Here is a 24220-nt window from a genome sequence, read left to right as displayed (position 1 = left end):
GCTCCATGAAAATGCCATTGTCAGTTCAGCGTACTCTAAAAAGATTTTTGCTTGATCTGGTACCTGTCTGGGAGCCCATTTTCTGCAAGGGAGAAGGAAGAGTTTTGGCAATGCTCCTTATTGCTTAGTGGGGTGGGAATACTGTGGGGTTTGAAGGGTAGCACCCATTTTGTACGCTGGAGGCTGGAAGGATGTTCCATGGTCTAAGCAGGAGCTAGCAAACAGGACCACATGTCCCAGTTGGCGAACTCATCCTGTACAATGCTGTGAATTCAAAAGCAGAGTCCATACATTCATAGTTAAAGGGGGGGTCTAGGAGAAAACAGCTGCTGTGCTCCAGCAGTGGTACGAGCCAAAAAATTAAACATGTGCCTAGTATTAATTACCACCCAGATGCGTCAGTTACCCACTAATGCTAATCCTACTTGCAGATCTTGAGGTTGTGGTACTACACTGAGTTTTCCCCGAGGACATGCTTTCCTGGTATTTCTGATAGGTCTTTTTGAACACAAGGCTAGAAGTACTATGAAAGTCTGTGTGTCCCCTGCTTCTTTTCTGAACTCAGCTGAAAAGTAGAGATGTTGGGGAATAACTGTGTCAATGGCTCTAAGTTTTCAAAATAGATCGTATTAAAAGTGGACAAAGAATTATTGTGGAAGGGGAAGTAAGAAACCTTATGTGTTTTCAAATCCAGGTGCTCGCTGTTCCCAGACATTTTGCAGGCAGACCTTTAAAGACTGCTGTTTGTTTCCGTATCCCTTTCTAGTAAGATTGCTCTAGCTGGATATAGAGTTTATCTCAAACCCACTTATGGCTTGTGCATTTAGGCCCTGGGCTGTCTCGTGTGTATCTGTTGTCAGCCCCGGGCTTTAATTACTTGGACAGTGCATCATTTCCTCTCACCTGAGAGATGCAATATGTATGAGTACGCTTGTGTTACGGCTGGGTCCGAGACAGTAGGGCAGAAACAGCCCTGCCACTCAGTCCAGCAGGCAGTAAAGGTACGGCTCGTGCTGTCTGCACCAACACTGAAGAGCCTGCCACAGGCATGCTCTGAATTAGAGCATCCTTGGAGGGACTGCTCCTGATCTGTGGCTTTTCATCTTTCTGTAGGGCTTGGTAGTCCTGTGATATTCGGGCTGTGATGTGTGACCATGTCATGCTATAAATAGCTCAGCAGTCAAGCCCTCCTAAAGCTGTCCTTCACACATGAAATAATGCCCTAGTGCTTGTCTTGATTCTCACCAGTTCCAGGGCAAGGGCCGAGAGACGTATGTGCAAGTAAACCCAGTCGACATAAAATGTGTTCTGCAGCTCTAGAACAAAATAGGAACCGGTAGCTTTATGTTCAGAAAAGCTTCCTTAGAGGCCCCTAAAGATCCTCTTCTCAGTGCAGTATCGTCAAAGTATTATTACCATGAAACAAGGTGTCTTCATAGTGACATGAATGGTGCTGCAAAGACCCAGAAATGTTACAAGAGTATTTGTTGTTCCGAGAGTTCTGGGTTGAATTTTGCAGATCTGATAAAGTTTGTAAAGTATTTAAGGTGTCGCGTGATTTTTCAAATTACCCATAACTTTGCCTTTTGCACGCCATCCCAGATAAGCCTAAACAGCTTTTCTCTAAGTAAGTCTTGCATTTTTGGTACTGTTCTTACAGTGCTTTTGGAAGCAGAACTTTTATTTGATTCATCTTCTCTCCTGACAGTCTGAAGAGTGGGTAGGTCTTAAACTTGTATATTGAATCTGTCCTACCACTTCATGATCTGCTCTGAGCCTTTGCACGTTCTCCATGGTTCCAGATCTGAAGTAGCCATTATACCGAATTTCATCAGAGCCTTTGGGTCAGCATAGCTCTCACGTGACTATTGAAAAATAGTGCCTTGTTCAAGCCTTAATAGTCATTCAAACAAAACATAACAAAAGTTGTAGAGGCTGAGAATCACACTTCCAACTATTTTCATACACCTTTGAATGCCATAAGAAAACACTGAAAGATGCATAGACTATAAAACAAAATGAGACCATTCAGATAGCTCTTCTAAGTCCTATCGAATGCAAGGCCTGAATTGATTCTTGTTGAGAAAACCTTGAGAACACAACCTGAACAAATGTGTGCTAATGGAATTAGAGGAATAAAAACCAGGTTTGCTTTTATGCAATTAGATTTTATGTGCCAAGTTTATGTTTGGAGTGAAAGTTGATGTGTTTTAGATGCTTGTGATTGGCAGCACTGTAAACGAGAAGGTGAAGAAAGAAGCTTGACATCAAGCTGATGGATCCCATAATGGGGTAATACATTTATTAAAATAGTGGCATATACACAGTTAACCCATATGCATCTATGTGTATTCTTTGAGTAATATGAAAAAGATGATGGTACTGTTGTACTGACCTGATAAAGACCTGGGGATAGTGATGGTATGGTGATAGTGTTTTCAATTTAAAATCATGTGCAGCATTTGAATTGCACAGTGGCATGAGTCTGCTGGTGCAGAGCATTGGTTCTTAAGAGCAGAGCACCTCCTGCTCCCACTGATCTTGACTATAGAGAAATGATGGATGACCAGCCTTTTGGAAAGATGCTCTTTGGGACATGAGCACTGAAAACTGTGACTGATTCTAAAGAGAAGAGAAAATGGTCGGCCCTGTGGATGGAATGGGTAGAATGCAACAAAAGAAAGCGAAGGGCAGAGTGATGAGTATTTACATCACTTAAGGCACAGCTCCTTCTGTTATCAGCAGGGAGCAGTCCCTGAGGGGTCTAAATTTGGCTGTAGTCGGACTCCTGACATAGGTACTCTGAATCATATTCTGGAGTTGCCTGCCTGGCTCAGTTGACACCACAGGGAACTTTGAAAATAAACATCTAAGGTGGGCGATGTGAGTGTAGACTGAAGAGACTGATGAGGAATAGAAGTGATACAAGGTGTGAATTTTTAAACTCCTGTAGCCACACTGGTACAGGAGCCTCTCTGGATTCAAGGCTTGTCTACACTGGAAAGTTATTTCACATTTAAAACCCTAGAATAACACAGAGTACTTCCACAAGTGGACAATTGTGCTTCAAATCAAGGATATCAGTACAGGAAGCTGTTCCCGATGAGTTCTACGCTATTTCCTTGCACAGACAAGGTCTGGTTTCATGTACTGGAAGGAAAAGTGCAAGCTAGTTGATTGTTTTACTCTCTTCTTTTTTGTCCTTCAGCTTCTGTAATTTATGTTGTACTGTGGGAGCCCTTGAGAGGGACTGAAACCCTTCTCCTTATTCTGGAATAAAGCTGTCCATGAGCGGGTGTGTAGGGATACAGTGGTGTGTACCATGTACTAATACTGCTGTAGAGCTGTAAACTTTGCTTGAGAATGTTTGTTTAAAAATCCCAGGCCTGTTTCACACTTGAATAGGCATGAAAAATGAAACCAAATTAGCTTCCTAGATGAAGTAAGCTAAATTGCGTTGAGGTCACCTTAATTCTGAATGAGTGTGTCTGCACAGTGTTTAATTCAGTTTAGATAATCCACTTCACCAGTTAATTAGGGTTTAATTTTCCTGACTGTTCTTGCATTGACACGCTTACAGGTTTTGAAACTTTCTCCCTCATGTGTGAATGGTCTAGCATGTACACAGGGAGGATGAATATGACTTTTTTCAACCAGTCGGATCTTAACCCGTAGGCTTTGCCAAACTTTATGAACAGCACCTAAAAGTGTCGGGTGTAATCGGGGACCTTGGGAAAAATGGCAGGAGGTCCCCCTCCCCCCTTTTCCTCTGTCAGACGTGAGTAGCGAAGGCATTAAGGGGGTTGCATTATGTAAAGCGGCAGCCCACAGGCTGCGTGCATGCGCACGCGTGTGTGTTTGTGTGCGCGTGCAGGAGCGTGTGTGAAAGAGCTGGCAGCGAGCGGAGAGGCGCGCGGACCTCAGTCCAGCCGCACAATCATAACCACAAAGAGCGGGGCGGGGGGGAGAAGAGAGGCTGAGCCATGGCAGGAGCCCGAGTGGCATGCAAGGCAGCTGAGAGAGGGGGCTCTGGGTGCCCGTGAGGAGCCCCAGGCACCCTCTACTCCCCCTTCCCTTCGGGAAGGGCTCTGAGATGGTGCAGGAGGTGAGTACCCTCCCACCTCACCGCTGGCCCACCCTTGCTCTCCCCCCACCACACACGAGTGCATGAATGAATGAATTCCTAGCTGCTCCGTGCCGCACTACGGTCCCTAATGGCTACCAGGTTAGTGTTACTCTCCTGTTCCTCTGCTGATGCCTCTCTTCCTCTCCCCTCTGCGTGTGTACGTGCTGTCTGCCGTCTCTGAATGCGTGTGCACGCGTGTGCATGTGTGTGTGCGAAAGACGGAGCCAAAGGGCTGTGTGTGCTGTGCTCAGCGCAGGTTTGCTCAGCAAATCTACCATCCGAGACATACGCTTTCAAGGCAGATTAAATCTGGAGTCCATGTTGGTTGCTGCTGCTGCTCCTTTCTGTTTGGGGGACTTGAAAGCAGACAGCGTGACATCATGTTGCAGAGATGCTTCGTTTCTTTTCCCTTCCACAGGCTGATTCCTTTTTTCCTTGTTCTCCCCCATGCACGTGCCCTACCTCTCCTGCAGTGGAATTGCTAAAGCAGCCTTTTTGATTGTTTGAAACAACCGATGAGCAAATCTGATTGTTTTTTTCAGCTTTCATTCCCCTCACCCCTCCTCCTTTTCCCTTTACGCCTACTGTCTTCCCCATCCCCCAGCCCCAAAGGGGCAGTTATTGCTCTCATAACATCTGGGTGTTTGGAGAGAGGCAGAAGGGGTTGAAGTTGGATGAACTGGCAATGCGTCACAGGAGGGCAGCTGGAGCTGCTGCAGGAATATGGTGTATTTGTTTGTCCATGTGCTCCCTTGCTCTTAAAAGGGCTCGGAGCATGCACACTGATGTCTTGGTTCTGCTTTGCATTCCTCTCTGTGTTTATATATTTGCAGTGATGGGAAGGGACAGAATTTCTTTTGTGCCTCTTTTTGCTTTTCCAGGCTGTCTTCCAGAGTCTATACAGGTGGCTTTTTTTTTTTTTTTTTTTTTGTTTTTTTGGCAGGGGAGAGCACTAGGAAGTGAGGACTCATTGCACTGTGCGTGCTTATAGACAGTGAGAATCTGATGAATCCCAATTCACTAAAAAATTGCTTTTTTCTTGGATTGCTGGTGACTAGCATTGTCTTGTCCATCATGGAAATCACTGATTCAGTAAAGAGGATGTATTCCTGTTTCCTTGCTTCATTAAGTCACATGTGTCTGCAGAACCCCTTTTGAAGCTGGTAGGTTTAGGATGGAGCTTGTGATTTTGGCTCAGTAGCATAGAAGGAAACTTCAAGCCGAATCTCAGAGATCTGTTTTACATCAGTGCAGTAACTTTGGATGCCCAGTATTCTGCCAAGGAAGCCCCCAGCTGCCCATACCACTGAAAACCAGAAAGCTGGATAAAGCAAGAGAGAATACGCCATGGGGGGGACAAGCCTGAACCAGGTCCTCCGGACAAAGGACTACGTGTGACTCTTGCACTGAGGGTGTCTGACTCTTCTCAGTATCAGCTGCAGTCTTTGGCCCTCTCTGTTTTTAACTTTTCAGCTGGACAGTGCTGCTACATCCTTAGAGCAAAGGCGATTGCATGGAGGGTATCAGGGTGAGGGGACATGATATTGTTGCATTGTTGTTTTCAGAATGGTAAAGGGATGAAACACCAAGGGATGAGCAAAAGAAATTGATTGATCCCAGCTTTGAAGATGACAGCATCTTCCATTAACTCGTGAAAGCTGATGCTGCTGAGCAGCGGGAGTGAGTGGGAAGATGTAAAGCTCTAGCTTTGTCTTCTGCTCCTGAGATATGCAATAGCCCTGTCCACCCCCGCTTTGTCGCTGATGAGATGTGGTGTGAGGCTTCATTAGACTTTTAATCTGTGGTTTATAAAACCCCTGCCACAAGATTGGAATGTGTTCAGGGGGACGCTCCCTGTGCTGGGGATAACGTCCTGGGAGGAAGAATCCTTGTGCTCTTCCTGAGGTAATCTAGGAGTTGTATCACACCTATGTCCTCATCCAAAAATGAGCATGGATCTTTATCACTAGCTATTTAGTGCTGTATTACAATTTTCTCACTCTCCCCTGAAAAGATGCACATAGATTGATTATGACAGCAACATTGCGTCTCTAAACCCTTGAAAGATTTTGATGTTAGCTTGGAAATTATGAGGTTTAAAATAAATGTGCTGTAATTTATTTTTATTTTACTTTTATTCTTTGAGCTGTCAATTTTTCAAACTTTTATTCACATCAGAGATGTCTTCACAGTGTCCTTCATTATTGTGTTTATTTTTTAACTAAGAGTTGTGAGCTCTGTTCTGTCACAAGTTCCAGGCTCTGAGATTTTGAAGACAGCATCAGCTATTGCAGTTCTTGCTGCTATTTACAAGAGCCATTGGCATTGTGGTGGGGAGGAGAGGAAACAAAGCCCATATCTGTTCCTTCTTTGGAAGTACAGCCGTAGACTGTGACCTGCAGGTGACCATGTTGGGGCTGTGTCTGAAACAGACATGCCGTCCGCTTCAGAGGGATGTGAAATTCTTATTTTGCATTATTTCTCCTTTATTGGTTCCCAGATTTCATTGTATTATCCATCATACTTTGTTCGTGGTTTGTCTTCCTTTGGAGCAAATGGAATTTTATTAATTTGTGAGTGATGGAGGGGTTTAGTGTATGATTTATAACACGTGTTGGTTCTCTGCAGATTAATGATCCTTTCTAAATTATGACTGTTGCATTATTGGACAGTATTATTAAGATCTGTCTTGTTCTATTTCGAAAACATTTTCAAACTTTTTCTTGGGATTTTTGCAATAACTCCGAGTAGGAAGGGAGCGGTGGAGTGATTGTTTCAAACACAGCACGGTGGGAGTTTCTGTAAGATACCAGACCGTTTGTCCATCAGCGTTGATAGTCTGTCTCTAGTGGTAACCAGTATCAGATGATTCAGAGAGAGACAATGATGTTGTGAATAATACATTTCACCAACCTTGCAATGGTGTATATGGGCAGAAGGGAAATTCCTTCCTAGCGCTTGCAGTGATTTGCTAATCCCCTGAAGCATAATAATTGCATTAGTTTTATCTAATGAAAATGTAAACATGCTATTGAATGTCATAGGAGGAGGACACCATTCTGTGAAATGTCAAAATACAGTAAATCTTTGAGAGGGATGGACTTTTCTGTTAAAAGTTAGTTGTTTAAAAAGCCTGCAGAAAGAATACTATTCTTCCTGTTCTTTTTAAAGCGATGGTCATGAAACACTGCTCAGTTTCTGTACAGCCCTACAGGTTTCATTGCTTTTTAATTTAATGCTTTGGTTTTTGCCTTTTTTACCTGGAGATGTAATGTAAGTACAGCATTTCGTTATTGCTTGTAGAGCAATGGGAAGCCCAGGGAATTGCTTGAGGATATATGGAGGTTTTCATTCTTGGATTACTAATTTGAAGTGAGTGTAGGTTGGTGATGACCAAAAGTTGTTACCATCTGCTTGCTGTTTGGTAGACTGCATAATGAGTTTCTGAATCTCATCGTTTTCCACTGATGTCAGCCTGTACCACAGAAAAGTATCTTTGTAGGCGTCTAATTAACCCCCTTACTAGCTGTTTCTGAGGAGAATTAACTCTTTTTGTACTACAGCTAGGCTTGAGGTGCCTTCTTGACCTTGTAGCTTTTTCTGCTCTTTTCAAGACTTTATCAGTAGAGTTCTGTTTTATGCTTGAGGATCTCCTTCATTCTTGTTTAGGAAAGCATGTAAGCACAGACTTGACTTTGTTTGCACAGCCCATAGACTTCAGTGGGTCTACATACAGAGTTAAATATGTGCTTAAGTTCGTTGCTGGTTTGGCTACACAGTGCTTAACACTTTCCAGAATTAAACCCAACATTTGCAATGCTGTCACTAACCCCAGTTTTGGGCCTTGAAGAGCTTACCATCAGGTAGGTGCTATGGACTGCAGGGAGACATGAGCAACTTCAGCAGGTTTACTCTTGTAAAGCAAGTTCTTTTGAGAACTGTGACAGACCTGGAGGCTGCCGATTAGCTTCCCAGATCACGACTTTCTTGAGGAAGTCCAGGGGGTTTAGAAATATATTGCAGGAAATGGTGTCATTGATCTGTTTCTGCCGTCTGAGTAGCTGGTGGTCACAGTGAAGATGGGGAGGAGCATTGTGTGCCTGAAGCTTGTTTAGATGAGCTGCCCCCGTTGTTACAAATCCTTTAGTAACATGGCTAATCATAACATAGTTATTACTTCTGGCTGAATTCTAATTCACATCCTGCGAGTGGCAGATTCAAATGGATTTGCTATGCATCTTCTTAATGTGTGTGTATCGCTACCTGAGAGGAGAGCGACAAACCACTATTGTACAGTGCTGCTCTTCTGCAACCTGTTGTGTCTGGAGGATGGCTGCTGGCTATCGGGGCGTGTGTAATTTGGGAAAGAACTGTTGCAGGGTGCTTGTTTTAAGCCCAGGAATGTCTGTGTTGTAGTGGCAGGCAGAGTGATTACTTCAGAAGATCTCGTAGGATGGACAGACTTTCAATTCAATTCAGGACTGCCTGAATGTTATTCATGCAGAATTTATTTAACAGACTCGAACAAAGTCAGGTTTCTTGCTGAGTTCTCTCTTAGAGCATTGGAAAGAGTCCTCAGGGTTCCTTTATAGCTGTAAGAATCCCAGGCTTAGCTTGTGGAGTACAGATTGTAGCCTTTCCCAAAAGCCGCTGCTTGCTGAAGCGTCTCTTCACCAACTGGTCCAAATCTTTACAGGAAATACTCTGTTGGAGGAGGAAGTTTGGCCTTTTTGCATCTTGCCTTGTGTCCTTGCTTTGTGGAGTGTCCAGGGCAGGAAGTGACCAGGTAGCTTGTCCGTGCATTGCCAAATGTTCATTCCTTTTCTACTGCCTAAAGAAAAGCTCAGCTCTTCACTACACTGCTCCAGATATCGAGGCTTGTCCTCCATGTGACTGAACAGTTTGGCCTCTTCCTAGTTCTGTCACACGTGCTCATGTTATTTTTACTGCAGCTCCAATCAGTTATCCCCACAACAGAACCACCAAAGCTTTTCTCTTGCCCTAAAGCCAGTACTTGTTTATGTCTGTTTACAGTCGAATTACATTAAAAGGTTGGACTCAATGATCTTAAAGGTCCCTTCCAACCAAAACGATTCTGTGATTCTGTAAGACGATGTGTTTCTCTTAGGCACAGTATGAACATAAACCAAGAAGATGTACTCTGCCTTCTCTGCTTTCATATATTCCATGCAGGGATTTCACCTAGGAGCAAGGGGCTGCTGCTTAGGTGGGCTCGTTTGTGTTCTTCTGCCCCCGACTTCATCTGCTGCATCTACTAAAGGCTACACTGCAGGGGTACGTGAGGCCCTGAATGTGCTCTGGTCAATTAGGTCTGTAAAGCATTATTTATTACTATTATTTTTTTTCAAAGTGGGTCAAGCCGTTTTGGCATTTCAGGCGTTGATTCCTGGTTCAATTGCAGGCCTTGGTCACTATGGCAACTGCAGAAAGCGTTCGTCATGGCTGTGCCTTGGGTCGGATTCAAACTTCAGGGGCTGAGCAGGAGCAGCGAGAGTTTTGAGGGGCTCAGGGCAGGGGGAGGCGAGTGGGATGAAGCTGCAGACATGTGTTTTTTGTGCCCACCCTCGCTGTGGTAGAGATGAAAGGCTGAATTAACAGACTCTTTGTGCTCTTCGTTGTGTGCCACCCGTGGAGTCCTTCGTGTGAGAAATATTCAGTGTTGCCCAGTCATCAGATAGTACGAGGTGGATTCAGGCCTCCTGAGTTTGATCCGCTCTCTGCCACTGGGAGAGCCTAAGGTGGCGCCCTTGGAGCTATCTTTTTTTCCCTATCTCTGCCAAGGTGATAATCCATACATACCTAACACAATATGTATGGATGGTTTTACTTTTTTAAAGCATGCCAGGGATGCTAAGGGACTGGAAAATGAACTTGGAGGCCAGAATCTGCCTGAGCTTGTGCTTGGCAGAGCTGGCACCAAAACATACGGCTACAGGAGGGTGAACTGAGCCTGGACAAATGTATACATGCCGTCTTTAAGCTAGTTAGGGCTGATGCTGCTCCTGTGTAGCTGCAGCAGCGTGGGTTACTCAGCTGTGACTGAAAAACCCACCTGAGGAGCTTTGTAGACCGTGGATGGTTAGCTTGAACTGGCCTCCATAGCTGCACACTGCTTAGCAGTGTCTGTGCTGGGCGTGTTAAGCCAGTTTTGGAGCACGCGTGTGCTCAGTGTGAAAAGTGAGAATGTATCTTCCATGCCTGTGTGTGTGTACTGGAGCTAGTATTAACCTATTTGTCGCAGTCCACAAAAGGTGAAATTTGTCTCATTTCTCCTTTGATTACAATTTGAGTAGAAGTGTAACAAACTTTTTAGTGGGTTTCATCTGAGTTTCACATGCCCGTGGTGCAGCTGTACCCTGGTTTTGAACTGGTTATTTTGTGCTTTACTTTAGAAGCAGTAAAAACTCAGTGCTCCTGTGCAACTGTAGTCTGAAAGCAAGCAGAACCTTGACTGAATTTCACTTGGTCTTCATAGAGTTGCTTGAAACTGAAACTCAAAGTGAAACTTGTGAGTATGGACTCATATGAACTGAAAATGAGAAGGAGGTTGTGCATGATAAACTCAAGTTTCGTAGAGCTGTAAAAGAAAGACGAGTACGTCTGTTTGAACAAATTTAGTGCAGTGATATGTGACTCAGGAACATTGGCTTCAAGTTCTTGCCTTGTATTTCTGGGCATCTCTCACATAAACCAGTTTATGTTGAATCAAGCGTGCTTGGGGCAAGATTTAGGAAATTTGGTGTAAGGCCAGATAATAAGCAATAACACAGCATGAGCAGGAGCAACACAGCCTTAGAATTTAGAGTTCTTAACCGTAGGAATGGCAATTCAAAACCATTTCCATTTCTGGAAGCATTGCTGATGAGCTTCAAGTCTTAGTACTGTTTGCGCAGCACCTTCTGCATGTGCACGTAGTTGCTGGTTGCAGTGGTTACACATGAGATGTGCCATTGTTCGTGTGAACTGTGAAGAAACAGGCTAAGGGGGGGAATTACTCTGCCAGTCTTTGCACTGGAGCTAACTTAGGGTTTAGGTGGCATTTGAACAAGCAGCTTTTTGTTATTCTATATCTATATGATTCTCAGTCTGTTAAGTAGAAATAGGTAACAGAGCGGAGTCTGTAATTTAATCCATCTTTCTTCCTGCTTACAGAACGTTTTGCAAACCTATTTTCTCTAGCCTGTTTATTATCTATATGAATTTCCACACTTTATATTCTTGAAAATACCTTTTAAAGGTTTTTTGGGAAGTGCCATGCTACTGTTCTTGCCAATTACAAGCTCATTGTGTGTATGAGTGTGAAATTTGATTCTGTTAATGTTTGCATAAGCAACCTTGTTGTATGCTTTCTGCAGATTGTTTAGGGAAAGTTTCATCACTTGTGCGTTAGCACAAGCAGTGAGCAAATAGAGATTATTTATGAGACCAGTTCATCCAGTATTAAACCAAACCAAACCAAACCTGATAACTGCTGGAGGAGTGTATTACATTATCTACTTGTATCTGCTAACTAACATTTGTAAAATGTTTTTGGTATCTTCAGAGGTGAGAGGTGGATATGATCTTTATCTGAGAATTAATGAAACCTCAGGCATATATTCCACTTTTCTAGATTTTCAGAAAGGAAACAATGCATTTTAACTCTCTCACTGTACATCCCATTGTAAGAAGCAAACTTCATTTTGCTGTATGTAATTGGGCTTAAATTATAGCCCTCAAGAGTTTGATTGCACTAGCTTCTTTAATTCAGTCCCTTACAGCTGTAATTCCCTCATCCTTTTTCTGCTGCCTGCTCTTCTGTCACTCAGATGTGGCCTGCTTTCTAATGCTCAGAAGATAACAGGGTACTGTAACAGCTCAGCATGGCAGAGTTAGCACAAAGTTCATCCTCGGATCAGCCCAGGTTCCACTGTAACCTGCAGGCTGCAGAGTTGAACAGTACCAGCTGGAAAGGCCTCAGAGATGTTTGGGCTGGTCAAAAATAGATTTGACTGCTGAAGGAAATGAGTTAGGGAAAAATAGATGTAGTGTGTGGTATTTTGAAGAGTTTGGCAGGAAGAGGAGGCATCAAAAGAGAAGGAACAGTGAGGAAATCTGAGTGTTCATGTTCTGCATAAATATGTATGTAAATGGCTTTCTGATTTAGGTGTTAGACCATTTGCTGAAGATATGGGATGAGGAGTTCCATTCCCCTAAATGTTTCGTAATTTCTGTAAAACTCTGAAGGATCTTGCTTTTCTCCATTATGAAAGGGGAGCTTTTTGGGTTTTTTAAAAATCATGAAAGCTTTTATGTTATGGCAAAACATTTTCATGCCCAACTCTAACTGGTGTGGGAAAGGATGTTTTGATACAGGAAAGCATGACTGCGTTGTCGGTCATCATGACTCCCCTCCCAGTGCCCCGTCATTTTTGATGATCTTTAGTGGAGTGTTTCCTAAAAAATTTGATTCAATTTTTGTGCATCCTGTTGAGAATAGTTACACTTGATGACATAAAATAAAGGAGGGTCAGAGTGGGACTGTATCGAGAACACACTGACATCTCCCTCATTCTTGAGTGCAAGTTTAGGTTTTCTAAGCTCAGATCATAATTTTAAATTCTCAGAGCCAACAGGAGAGAATGAGTTCATTCTCGTAGGCATTCATTTGTGGTCAGATGAATTGAAGAGTGGGTGGAGAAAGACACTGGCAGGCCGTTGTAGTTCCCTCTGCCACTGGTAAATGATAACTGTTTACAGCCTATTTTTACTGGGGACATAAGTCCTAAGAGTGGCATTGGGTGCATTGCTTTGGGAAGCCAGATTTGTCTGCTGTGCTAGTGGAGAAACCTGTGGGTAATGCTCCACTTCAAGGTAGAAATGCAGTTGCTTTCTGTTTGAGCTGAAGGTTATTAACCCTGCTCTTTCTTTCTTTCTTCCTTGCAGTACTGCCAGTAACTCAAACCGCAGCACACCTGCCTGCTCCCCAATCCTGCGCAAACGCTCTCGGTCCCCAACACCGCAGGACTCCCAAGGAGACGCCATGGTGGAAAAAGGCTCAGACCACTCGTCAGACAAATCCCCTTCCACGCCGGAGCAGGGTGTACAACGTAGCTGTTCCTCTCAGTCAGGCCGCAGTGGGGCCAAGAACTCCAAGGTGAGGAGTGAGCAAATGACTTTGGTCAAGATGTGCACGTGTCCACAGTTCTAAACTCTCTAATGCGGTACACTGGCTTTGTCCTGTGCCTTTTTTAGTGTGGCTAACTTTCCTCCTTCTTTCCCCCATCATGCTTCTGAAAATTCTCCTAGCTGGGACCCATTTGCTTAGGACAGACTTGAGCACAACTCTGTCATCTTTTCAGTGACCTGAGTCCATGAGTTGCTGATGGCTTGTACTACGGTTCCGTAACGGCTTATGTAGGCTAACATTTTTGCCGTTGAGGCCCTGTTTCCTTGGGAGGCTCTGTGGTTTTGAGAAAGACCTTGAAAATCAGCTGTTGCAATTACTTTTTATTATCTGGATCACGAAGGGTCATGGAACAAATAAAGGTTCTTCTGTGCAGGCAGTCTGTGAAGGGCTCATGCATTTCTCCAGTCCTGGCTAAGCCCTGTGTTGAGATGAGGTTCAAGTTGCACAGAATCAGTTTGCCAATCCTCTGCACATTGCCTCCTGTCAGTGCAGTATTATGACTGTCTTCACCAGCGTAGATGATATTTTCCCTAGAAAGGTATTGTGTCTTTTGACTGTATTAGAAACAGCCTTGTCTTTGCTGTACTGAGGGAAAAGGTTTCAGGTTTGGGGGCTCTTGATTTTCTGTGAGCAGTGGAACCTGGTGAAACACACATGGGGGCCTTGGGAGCCAAACATAACCTTTGATTGTAACCCTGCTGTCAGTGGCGTATTATAAGATAGTGAGCTGCCAGGAGCACTTGTGTTTTTCCAGATTTTTGAAGTGAAATATTTCAGCCTGAATAACTTCATGGTGTCACAGGCATAACTCTGATGGCTTGTGTGAAATGAGTTGCTAGATCTTTGCCCAATTTATTGATGGAATGTGTCACGCACACAAGAAGTCTTCATCCGCCCCCCTTTATGGTCACTGTCAGCAGAGGAAACAGGATTCAGTGGCCCACATTCTCTGGGCTGAACTGATCTCTCGCCACTGATGGGGAATATATGAGTTCAAACGAGGGGGTGAAGGGGTTTTTCAAGATGAATCATTTGAGATCTGTCAGCTCTGAGGTTGCCCTTGAGGTCAGACTTGCTTCCTGTGCACACAGTAACCTACAGGACTGAGTGACACCCTCATTCATGATGGTGTCAGCAGTGTGTCCCCAAAAGCAAGCCATGCAGATGGGAGCCAGGTAGGATGCAGGGCACACTATGTTTATAGCCACACTGGGAGGCACTTTGTCAGGGAGGTGATGTCCTTGGTAAGGAGGAATTACTGAGATGAGTTGCATTGCCCTGGCGCATAAAGTGCTATGATTTAAGGCCATGGGGGTGTGATTTTTACCAACATCATGACTACTAAAGCGTGACTTTAATTCATGGTGCTTTTCATAAGGAAGAGGGGGATATAATGCTTTCTGTTGGGTTTGTGGGTTTTCCTTCTCTTGATTTGCAAGGTAATTTTTCTTCTTTCCTTAATTTCTCTCTTTTCATTCCTGCATGCTTTCTCTCCGATTAAGTCACACAAGCGCCTCTCCAAAGTAAGCCGCCTTTTTTCTCTCCTGTCACCCCCTGTAGAGTTGTCTCATAGCTCAGAAACCCTCCCCGTGGTACTGAGCAGTGACCCCAGTAAGGCATTCTCCTGGTGCAGCTGCGAGAATGTCAGCAAGAGCTCAGCCCGATGCCTGTAGCTGAGAAGCTGGTTTCACTTATATCACTGGGATCTCATTAATATTTGCTCACACGGTGTGAGAACTGGCCTGTTCATCACACTCCTTCAATTACTTCCCACTAATTTTAGCCTTTGTTTTAAGGTTTGCTTTCTCTCTCCTTTGATGTGAGCTGCTGTCTTTGCAGGGAGAAATCTGCTGGCTTTGGTAGGCTGAACAGTACTATAATCCCTTCTCTTCCCTCTCTTCTTTATGCCTCTCAGAAACAACAGTTGATCTCCGTAACTTCTTGCCTGCTTTTTATGATGAACAGTAGTTTTGTGGCCAGTGGTCTCAGCTTACTACCCTTGCATGCTTTCCTGTGTGATGTAAATATTAAAGATCAGTGATTTCAAATGAACCCAGCTTAAACCTGTTAGAACAGACCTGTCCCAAATGAATTGTGAGAATTCATGGGCTCGCTCTGAAAGGTAATAAGTAGAAGATCCCTCTGTGGGTGCTTGGATTGGAGATAAGCTCGTCTGGGATTTAATCTCACATCTCTACACTCTTCTGAGGGTAGCATAAAAATCAGAAACACAGATGGGATGCTTATTGGACAGAGTGCCAGGCTGTTGGCATTTCCACGTGTATACGAGTAAAGTTAAAACCAGAATGGCTTGGATGGCTTCATAGTCAACGAAAGCAATGCCTTGGCCTTTCCCCAGTTGACGCCTTAGATTTAATTCTAGGCAAGTTCTCAGAGAGCAGTGAAGTCTACAGTGCTGGCTTACTGTTTTTCCATGGTCGTAATGCCTCTTGTAACCAGCCTGACCTTGCACGATTGCTGGTGTCTGCTGGAAGCTTCTTTATGTCCTTTTTTAGACAGATTGTCTTGTGCTTGGTAACTGTAGCTTGGATAACTACAAAGGGAGACTGTGGGACTAAGGTCTCAAGTGAGGTGTGAAAGAAGTTCTATGGAAAATGCAGGTCTGGAGTAGGAGAGTGTCCTGAAAGGATTGCTGGTGAGTAGAGGTGTGTGGGTCAGGACAGGTCACGGCTAGGTTATGGTAAGCTGGAGGCGCTTTGCCTAAGCTATGGAGAGGTTTTTTAGGAGAGAGACTGGTGTGAAGAACATTGGTAGCAAGTGATGTATGCATGAAATGTATGTGTAGTGGTACGGTGATGTGCTTGCAGCCAGCTCCTTGCTTTTCTGAGAGAAAAAACCCAACAACTTTAAGATGATTAGAAAAACAAGAGGGAAGGGGGCCTCAGGTGAGTTCCAGTGCGAGGAATCCGATGCACGGAGGGAAGGGGATCCTGGGCATGACCTCTGCCAGCCTGCATCAGAGCCTCCTGCCCTGCTCACCCACGGTCTGTGCACAGGGTGAGCCTAAAGCAGTGTGAAAGCTGAATCTCTTTTCTGTGCTCCACGAGGTGGCTTTCTCTGGTACAAGTGAGGAATCTCAGGTGTAATAAGCCCCTTGATTCTCCCCCCACCTGATGTTGGTATCTGTTCAAGACAGGGAGAGGTTAGGAACAAAGAACAATATTTTAAAATCTCCTTTCTCAGCCTCTTCTCCTCTCCCCACCCACCTTCTGCAAGAAGAATGGTCTGATTTTCCAACCTGTCTCGCTAGTGAAATGAAACAGCTTGAGCCCATGAGTTTGATGCCATGTTTATACAATCGCTGACAGATCTGCTTGAAGTCCCTTGCCCTCTTTTGTCTGTTGTGTTAATTGTCGTGCTGCAGCGTTGCCATCAGAGGGAGCGCTTCACCAGGAGTTTTTAAGCACTGGATTACATCTGTAGGAAATCTTTTCTGGAGCTTGCTTTTCCATGCTATCCACCAGTGTGGCATGGACCAAACCACCTATAGGCCTTACATCAGCCTTAGGCTTTTACTGGCAAACACTGCTGCTTCTGGAACAGCTTTCTGAACTCAGAAAAAAACCCTTTTTACTAGCAGCCAACAATGAAATACGTATTTTTAACCCTTTTGCTCTTGTCCGAGGATAAAAGTGATTTCCTCTCCATTGCAAATCCTTCAGATTTTTCCCACTGTCTGTAGCTAATAATCAATGCTGAGGATAAATATCAGGTTAAGGGAAAACATGAATTTTGATGTAGGCCCTGGAGATCGTAGAACAGTTTAGGGAAGGGATCTCAGAAGGTCTCTAGTCCAAGCCCCTGCTCAAAGCAGGGATGATGTGGTTGGATTAGGTTGGTCTAAAGTTTTGGCCAGCCACATTTTGCAAACCTCCAAGGCTGGAGACCCCACAGCCTCATCGGACCCCTGCTCCAGTGCTTAACCACTCTTGTTGTGAACAGGCTTTTTCCTTGTATCCAAGTAGAATTTCCCTTACTGCAGCTTATGACTGTTGCACCTTGTCCTTTCAGTGTGCGATTATGAGAAGAGTTTGGCTGTGTCTACTCGTTTAGCCCCCCCATTGGGTGGTATAATCCCCCTTTAGGTAGTAGGTCATGGAATTCGGGTCTTTTTGGACTGGGCTGAGGGATTTGGGAAGAAGTTTCATCAATTTCTTTGAGTTATGTGGCCATGGGCATTTAGAAGCCAGGTGAATAGCGTAGATTTTGGAAGTACACAGATCAGGAGAAAGGGCTCTGGAATCCCTTCCGAGCTCTACCCTCACGCTCGTTCTGTGCCTCTGTTTCCCCAGTTGTAAAATGGACTTAGGGATACCTCTGGAGCTCTATGGCATGTCATTCACTTGGCAAAAGGTTTCCATCCCCTGGATGTAACAGTATGTAGGAGTGAGCTGTGATCCTGCTCCCAGTAACGCTGGAAGGTGGAAACTTCTGTTGGCGTTGAGTTAGCAGGCAGAACTTCATATGTGTGACCCAGTGCTTCCCATCTGCCCTGTTAAGCTGTAATCTTCCATAGCAGTATATGCAAATATGAGGTCATTAACCTGTAAAGAGGCAACACTATTAATTAAAGGCTCAGAGAAAATACCCCATTTTTCACCTTCCTCAAGTTCTCAGAAGTTCTTCCTGGTTACAGCCACCATGTAACTATGAACTCTGGTGTCTGCTCCTATAGCATCGTCTCTGCAAATCAGTTACATCTTTTCCACTTTTGTGTGTAACTCCATTCCTCTGTTGCTTATTTATTTTCTCTTTTCAGTTCTAATGCTTATGGTTTCTTTTTCCAGTATGACAGACTTAACCTGCTCAAAGTAAGAATATGTTTTTCCTTTTGCTTTCTTTTTCCCCTCCATTACACTGTCTCTTAATTTTCACAGTTCATATCCCTGTATATTCTGACTCTCAGTGAGTTAAAAAAAAGGTAAATAAAGTTGAAGATAGATTTAAGGACTCAGTTAGTCTCCCTTCTCTTTGGGCTTCCTGTAGTCTGTTCTACCTGCAAAACAGGGGTCAGGAGGAAGGAATCTCCTCATGTTTCGAACACTTGGTGGAGGCAAAAGATGAGGCTTGGGTGTCAGTATAATTGTGGGGAAGAGCTTAAGAAAGGAGGAGCTGCAGAGCTCCTTTACAGAGGAGCCATGGTTTGGGGAAATTCAAATGTGAAGGGGAAAAAAAGAGTTACTATAATTAATGCATCAGAGGGGAATGAAATCCTGTGGCAGTGTGCTGACACCACAACATGTGCACTCTGATTTAGAAGACACAGTGACAGCAGTGTCTCTTGTTTTGTCTATGCCAATTATAGTTTGATGATGATTTTTTTTTTCCCCAGGAATTTCTGAGTTATGCCTTTTACTCATTAAGTCAGACAGATGGCAAACAAATCTGCAGGTAGATCACTCATCTTAGACCTTGTGCTCCTGAGGACAAGGTGGTTTGTACATGGATTAAGATTAATTCCCTCGATTTTTTTTAGTATAGACTGGATTGCATAAGGCCTTTTTCCATGTCCTACTTGCAGAGGAGGAGGATGACTTCAACCAGACCCTCTATGAATAGAGGGTATGGCTAAGTATGGAAAAGTGTGGGAAATAAGAGGTAATTCCTCTGGTTCGTTGATGAGCCATACTGTATGTTAAGTTCTTTAGTTTATATCCTTTGTGTCTTTTGGCCCGTGGCATATACTATGTTACTGTGGGGCCTTTCGTTAGAGACCAGTGCACTGAAACTGGCAGAAATCCCCAAGGTTGCAAGGGATCCTTCAGAAATGTTGGCTTTGTGAATGAGATCCAGATGCCAGTAAGGTTGTCTACTGGAGTGGCTTATAGGGAACATAGGAGACTGAAAGCAGGGAGGTCTAGGGAAAGGACAGTGTGAGCAACCCCATGTCTTCGTAGAAACCTCTGGTCCAATCTGATCTCATTAACACTTTGTGCTTACTTTCCTATGGTAAACATCCTGTATGTCGTTGCTCCTCTTGTGGGCTATCCCAGTGCAGGTAGTTTCTGTATTTCTGTGAATATGAACTTAAATCTCTGAGTGAAACTTCCACAGGCTCTGTAGCAAGTCAGAGAACAGTATGTTTTCTTTCATATTCCAGACTGGGTATAAAGCTGTGAAAAATACTCCCAGTCCAAGGTCAGAAGCAAGATGACTTCGAAGAAATAAATGTAGTGAAATATTGCTTCTGTCCTTGTGTATTAGACCCAACTCCCCGGAGTGTAATGCCGTTGCTGGTTGGAAGAGGGGGACAGGCACGGCTGCGTGGCTCCTGACACACAACGTGCCTGGTGATATGCACTGTAACTGACCTGTCAGTGGTGAAAGGCTACAGTGTCCCCAAGCTTCACTGCCCTCAGGTAAATCCACCCTAAAATGGGGGATGCCTGTACTTTCTGTCCGTTCTGCTCAGCGTCCTGACATTGGAAAGCCAGCCTGACTGGAGTGGGACTGTGAAGCTTATTTCTTCCTATCTCTGTGCAGATAAATCTCCCCTCCAGCTGAAAATTGCCAAGTGTGACTTTCCAAGCTGAGCTAGCTTTTTCATACGCTCCAGTGTGACATGTGGCCTGTCCTCTCAAACCATCTGAAATGCCATGATAAGGCCAAAAAAAATCACATGTGCAGATGATGCAAAACACTGTGCACTGAAATTCTGAAAAAAAAACCCAACCCCAAAACCCTGCTTTTTTTTTTTTTTCTTAGGTTTTCTAGTGATTTTCTTCAGCAGTTTTCCTGGCTCTGTATGTTTGTCTCCCTTTTAAAATACTATTGAAGGTTTTGCCTGATGGCTTTTGTCAGTAAAATTGTGTCCCTGCCTCCTGGTAGTTCTTTGAGGGCTTATTTGCACAGAGTCCGTTCAACGCAGTGTGATTTTTGCAGCCTAGCCAGCAGCTGTGGCAGAATGCAGCCTCTAAAAGACGTGGCTGGCAATGGCTATGGTTAGCTCCTCCGTTTCTAGCGGGCGCCGCTGTTCTGCAAACCTGATTGCAGCATGCGCGCCCGAGTTCGTGTGCGTGCATGTGGACATGCACACATGAGCCTGAATTGTTTCCTATTATGGACTCGTGCTTCTGGATTTGTTCTTTGTTCCTCTAACTGGAAATAACTGTGTTAGACCACGCTGTGAAAGCCATTGAAATCTTCTGTTTAATCCCACTTTCACTTCACTAATTATACAAACCAGATTGGACCTATTTTCTCTGTCCATCTTTCTTTTTGATCCTAAGGTCTCTGTGCTAACTAATGCTTCTCTTTTATTTTATCCTTACAGAAAAGCCAGAGTTGGTATAATGTAAGTACTCCAGTTTCTCTTGTCCCTGGGTGAATATGGGCTGGGTACCTGGGTGGGGGGAAGGTGCAAAGGGGCTTTGCAGTGGCACTGGGGCATACTGACCATTTCCAAAAAGAGGAGATGGAAATGGCTCAGAACTGGCAAAGGAGGACTGACATCCCGAGGGAAAGGATGCCAGAGATAGAGAGCAAAAGCTTTGTCTTTCCAGTCATTCTTCTGATGATCACCACATCCTGTACCTTCCGGTTTCCCAGCACAGTTGGTCTTGGTGTGGTGACAGAGCTGCCACCGTGCAAACCCTTTGCATCTCTCAGGATGGTGTGGGGCGAGAGAGGAATTATTCTCTATTGACCTCACGGAAACACAAACCATCTTTTGCTCCTGCCTTGATCTTATTTTCGTTCTGCAAGCACGAGTGGCAGTGTTTTCAGGACGAAGCTGGTGGTGTGCAAATTTCCACAATCGGTGTCACCTTTGCACAGTTGAATCCCCTCCCCTCGAGCGCTCTAAAGTAGATACCAGCAGTACTGTGGTTTTGTAGGCAAATGCAGCAGCCATTCCGTGTTCAGCGACAGGTCCTACCTTCCTGCAGCATGAGACATTAGAACCAGTGATTTTGGCTGACAGAGTGTGGTCAGATTTGACAGTCATTAGAGGCAGACTTATTTACGTGCTGTATATAATCAGCAGCAGGAGAGTGGCAAGGACAGGAAAAGACGTGATCTCTGAAGCAGAGAGAAGCCTAGAGGCAGTGGCGTTAAGAATGAAGTATAAACTATGGTAGGCCAAACTGGCGGAGAAGTGGCAGATAAAGGAACGTGGAGTGAGGCAGTTTGGGCAGATGTACAGGCCCAATGAGGCTGCTGCAAAAATGGGAATCTGTGGCCACGGCTAAAGGTGATTTTTGCTATTATGCAAGAGCTGCTTCTGACTGTAGCTGCTGAGATCCATCCCTTGCTGCATGATGCTTTGCTGTGGTCTGCTTCTGTGGGTCTCTTGTGTTTTCATGACCTCTCTATCTTATCTTTCTGTTCTCTTGTTTTTCCTCCATATATTTTCAGCATGAGAGACAGTACATCCGGAGAGTAAGCACTGGCTGCATTTTTTGTGGTTTCCCCCCCAATTATATTCCTTTAGAAAACAAAACAAAACCATGTTCTAGTTAGTAGAGACATTCTGGCCAGATAAAAGCAGCAATGTGGAAATACGGATGGGCCACAAACTCCAGGAAAGAATTCAATCCTACTTGGCAGTACTACTGCCATTAAAAATTTGCTAATTCATCTCCTTGATAAGGTTTCCCTTCTTTGCCAGCTCCTTCCAGGCAGGATTTTTCTGGCATTTGGACCATTCTGATTATTCTGTTCCTTTCCCCACTGAGAGCAGCTATAGAAATGAATTTGTGGAGGCTAGCCCTTCACGGAGCCCTACAATTTCCTTTACTTACTTTCCCCCGCTGTCATTTTACGTAAACTTCACTATGCTCAGAGCAAACACCCTCCACATTGTTCTTTGTGTCAGTTCAGCAGTCCTGGGTACCAGGCACTGTACAAACACAAACCAAAAATACAGTCTTTGCCTCAAAGAGCACACGGTCCTCAAAGATTCCCAGAGCATCGGTGGTCAGAATGTCACTTTTCCAAGATGACTTCATTTTTTGCTGCTTTTAACTGGTCTTTTTGTCCTTGTAGCTGTATCCCTCTTTACCAGTTGGAACCCTTCCTTTTTCCTCTCCTGGATTCCTTTTTCTCTACTTTTTCCTTAAGATGCTACCAACTTCTCTCGCCTTGTGTGTTCTTCTTTTGATCCTACCAGTGCTTTTTGGGATTGACATCCCTACCAGACCGAGAAATGGGAGAAAAGGGGTGAACCAAGGTCATGGATTGGTTTGGCAGGTCTGCCCTTTTCTTGATCTTGGTGTGCTTTCTCTGCTTTGCTTTGCAGAGGACAAATGCAAACTGGTCCAGGTGCACTGTGAGATTTAGAAAAGAACACCAGTTTGAGAATGAATATACTCAACCTAACGGGGTTTGCTTTGTGTTCATGTCCTCATGGTGGAAGAGCAGACCATCCCTGGGCTGGCTGAGTTCACTAGCAGGGGAAAGAAAAAGTCCCTGAGGTGTTTCTCATGCCTTTAGTGAGGAACCACAGACATGGAGGCGCTGGTTATTCTTATGGAGTGAAACTCTGTTGGCCAGCTGTGGTTTAGGCCCCACGTGTCTATGCTTAGCCATCAGGATGCAGTTTGCGTGTGTCTGCTTTGGACTTTTGTGTCTGCGTGTTGAGTTACTGTTAATTGAGTTATTATTTTTAAAATAATTTTTTTAATTATTTTTTTATAAAAAGAATAGACCTCAAAACCAAACTTTCTCCGTAATTTTGTTTACTGAAGCAGAGATGTGACTTACTTTGTAGACCTGATGTGCTTAGAGAGGTGGGGAATTTGTGGTTTACTTCCCTGATGACATAAAGGATGAAGTTGCACTGCAGTCGCACTGCCTTGGGGGTGGCAGGAACTCGACAAGTTGGTAGAATGAACTTATCACCCAGCAGATGTCATTAAAATTAGAGACAAACTGGATTTATTTTGCTGCCAAGGGTAAAAGCTGTCTCCTTTGTTCTTCTCCTTCTCTCTGGGCTTTGGGTGAAGGGCCTCATTTCTGAGCATGGAAGAGCTCTCAGTTTTTGTGTCTTGAGGTCAGTGTACAGTTGAGGCACTGAGCCTAGCAAGTGTGCAGTGAAAAGACACTAATTGTCTCTTTCAGATGTTCTTAAATACTGCTAGAAACATTTGCTGTCCTAGTAAGTCTGAAAATACCAACAGGAGCGCAGTTCTCCCCACTTGTCTTTGGGAGAGCAAAGTCTGCACTGAGAAGTGCACAGAGTGGGACAGGAGCCCTGCACCTGCAGCTCTGCAAACAAACGCTGGGCACGCAGGGCAGCTTTCAGCCTGGCTTGCAGGAGGTGAAAGTCTCAAAAAGAAACCCAGTCGAGTGCGAGTAGGTAGCCATGTAAAGGAGAGAGGTCTAGGTTTTCCTTTGGGAGAACTGCAGCAAAAGCCTGTGCACTAGGAGTCAGGAGGTGGCTGAGAATCCGTGGTGGACTATGGTGCTGTGAGGGGCCTTTCTTTGAGGAGACCTTTGAGTAGCACTTGCAGCTTCTTAAGATCAACGTCAAGCGATCACAAGACTGAACACTATGAGAAATCAGCCTTTGCTGGTCTCGGTGTGCTGTCTTTTTTTCTTGCAGTACCCTCTTGAAGACCTCATAGATGCCAGAGTGGAGGGGGAAACTCAGCTGTTGGAAAGAGTAACATGTTCCCTATAAAGACAAAGAGAGAGAAATTATGCATCATTTTAGGGAAAACATCAGAAACAGCTTTCCAATGGGTGGCAGCCCGAGTCTGACTCAGCGACAGCAATCATGTAACTGGGGTTTGTTGCAGAAATCCAGGCCCGATGATGAGGTGCTGAACAAACAGCCTTTTTCTCTGTAAATCAGTGCAATCATCTTTTAAGTTCCAGTTACCATTTTGTCAAACTATTTGTGGAGCAATGTCTTGCACGTATTTTTCATAGGCAATTCCCTT

At 44.4% G+C, this 24220-nt stretch overlaps 1 protein-coding gene across 4 annotated transcripts in view; it reads left to right on the top strand.

The window, feature by feature from the left end:
- The window catches only part of GRAMD1B (GRAM domain containing 1B), a 63549-nt gene that overhangs the window by 12502 nt on the left and 26827 nt on the right, over positions 1-24220 (top strand). For 3 of the 4 annotated variants that reach the window (XR_011049735.1, XM_068418198.1, XM_068418197.1), the window contains exons 2-3: positions 13073-13283; positions 20611-20631. Coding sequence is in view for 3 of the 4 variants with exons in the window: in XM_068418198.1 (XP_068274299.1) it covers positions 13073-13283; positions 20611-20631 (232 nt within the window). In the remaining variant the exon portion in view is untranslated. The remainder of the gene's footprint in view (positions 1-13072; positions 13284-20610; positions 20632-24220) is intronic. The other variant, XM_068418199.1, reaches the window with a different exon arrangement.

Source organism: Nyctibius grandis, chromosome 25 (assembly GCF_013368605.1).
Source record: "Nyctibius grandis isolate bNycGra1 chromosome 25, bNycGra1.pri, whole genome shotgun sequence".
NCBI lineage: Eukaryota > Metazoa > Chordata > Aves > Nyctibiiformes > Nyctibiidae > Nyctibius > Nyctibius grandis.
The sequence above is the reverse complement of the archived record's forward strand: the minus strand, read 5'-3'. Positions and strand labels throughout refer to the sequence as shown.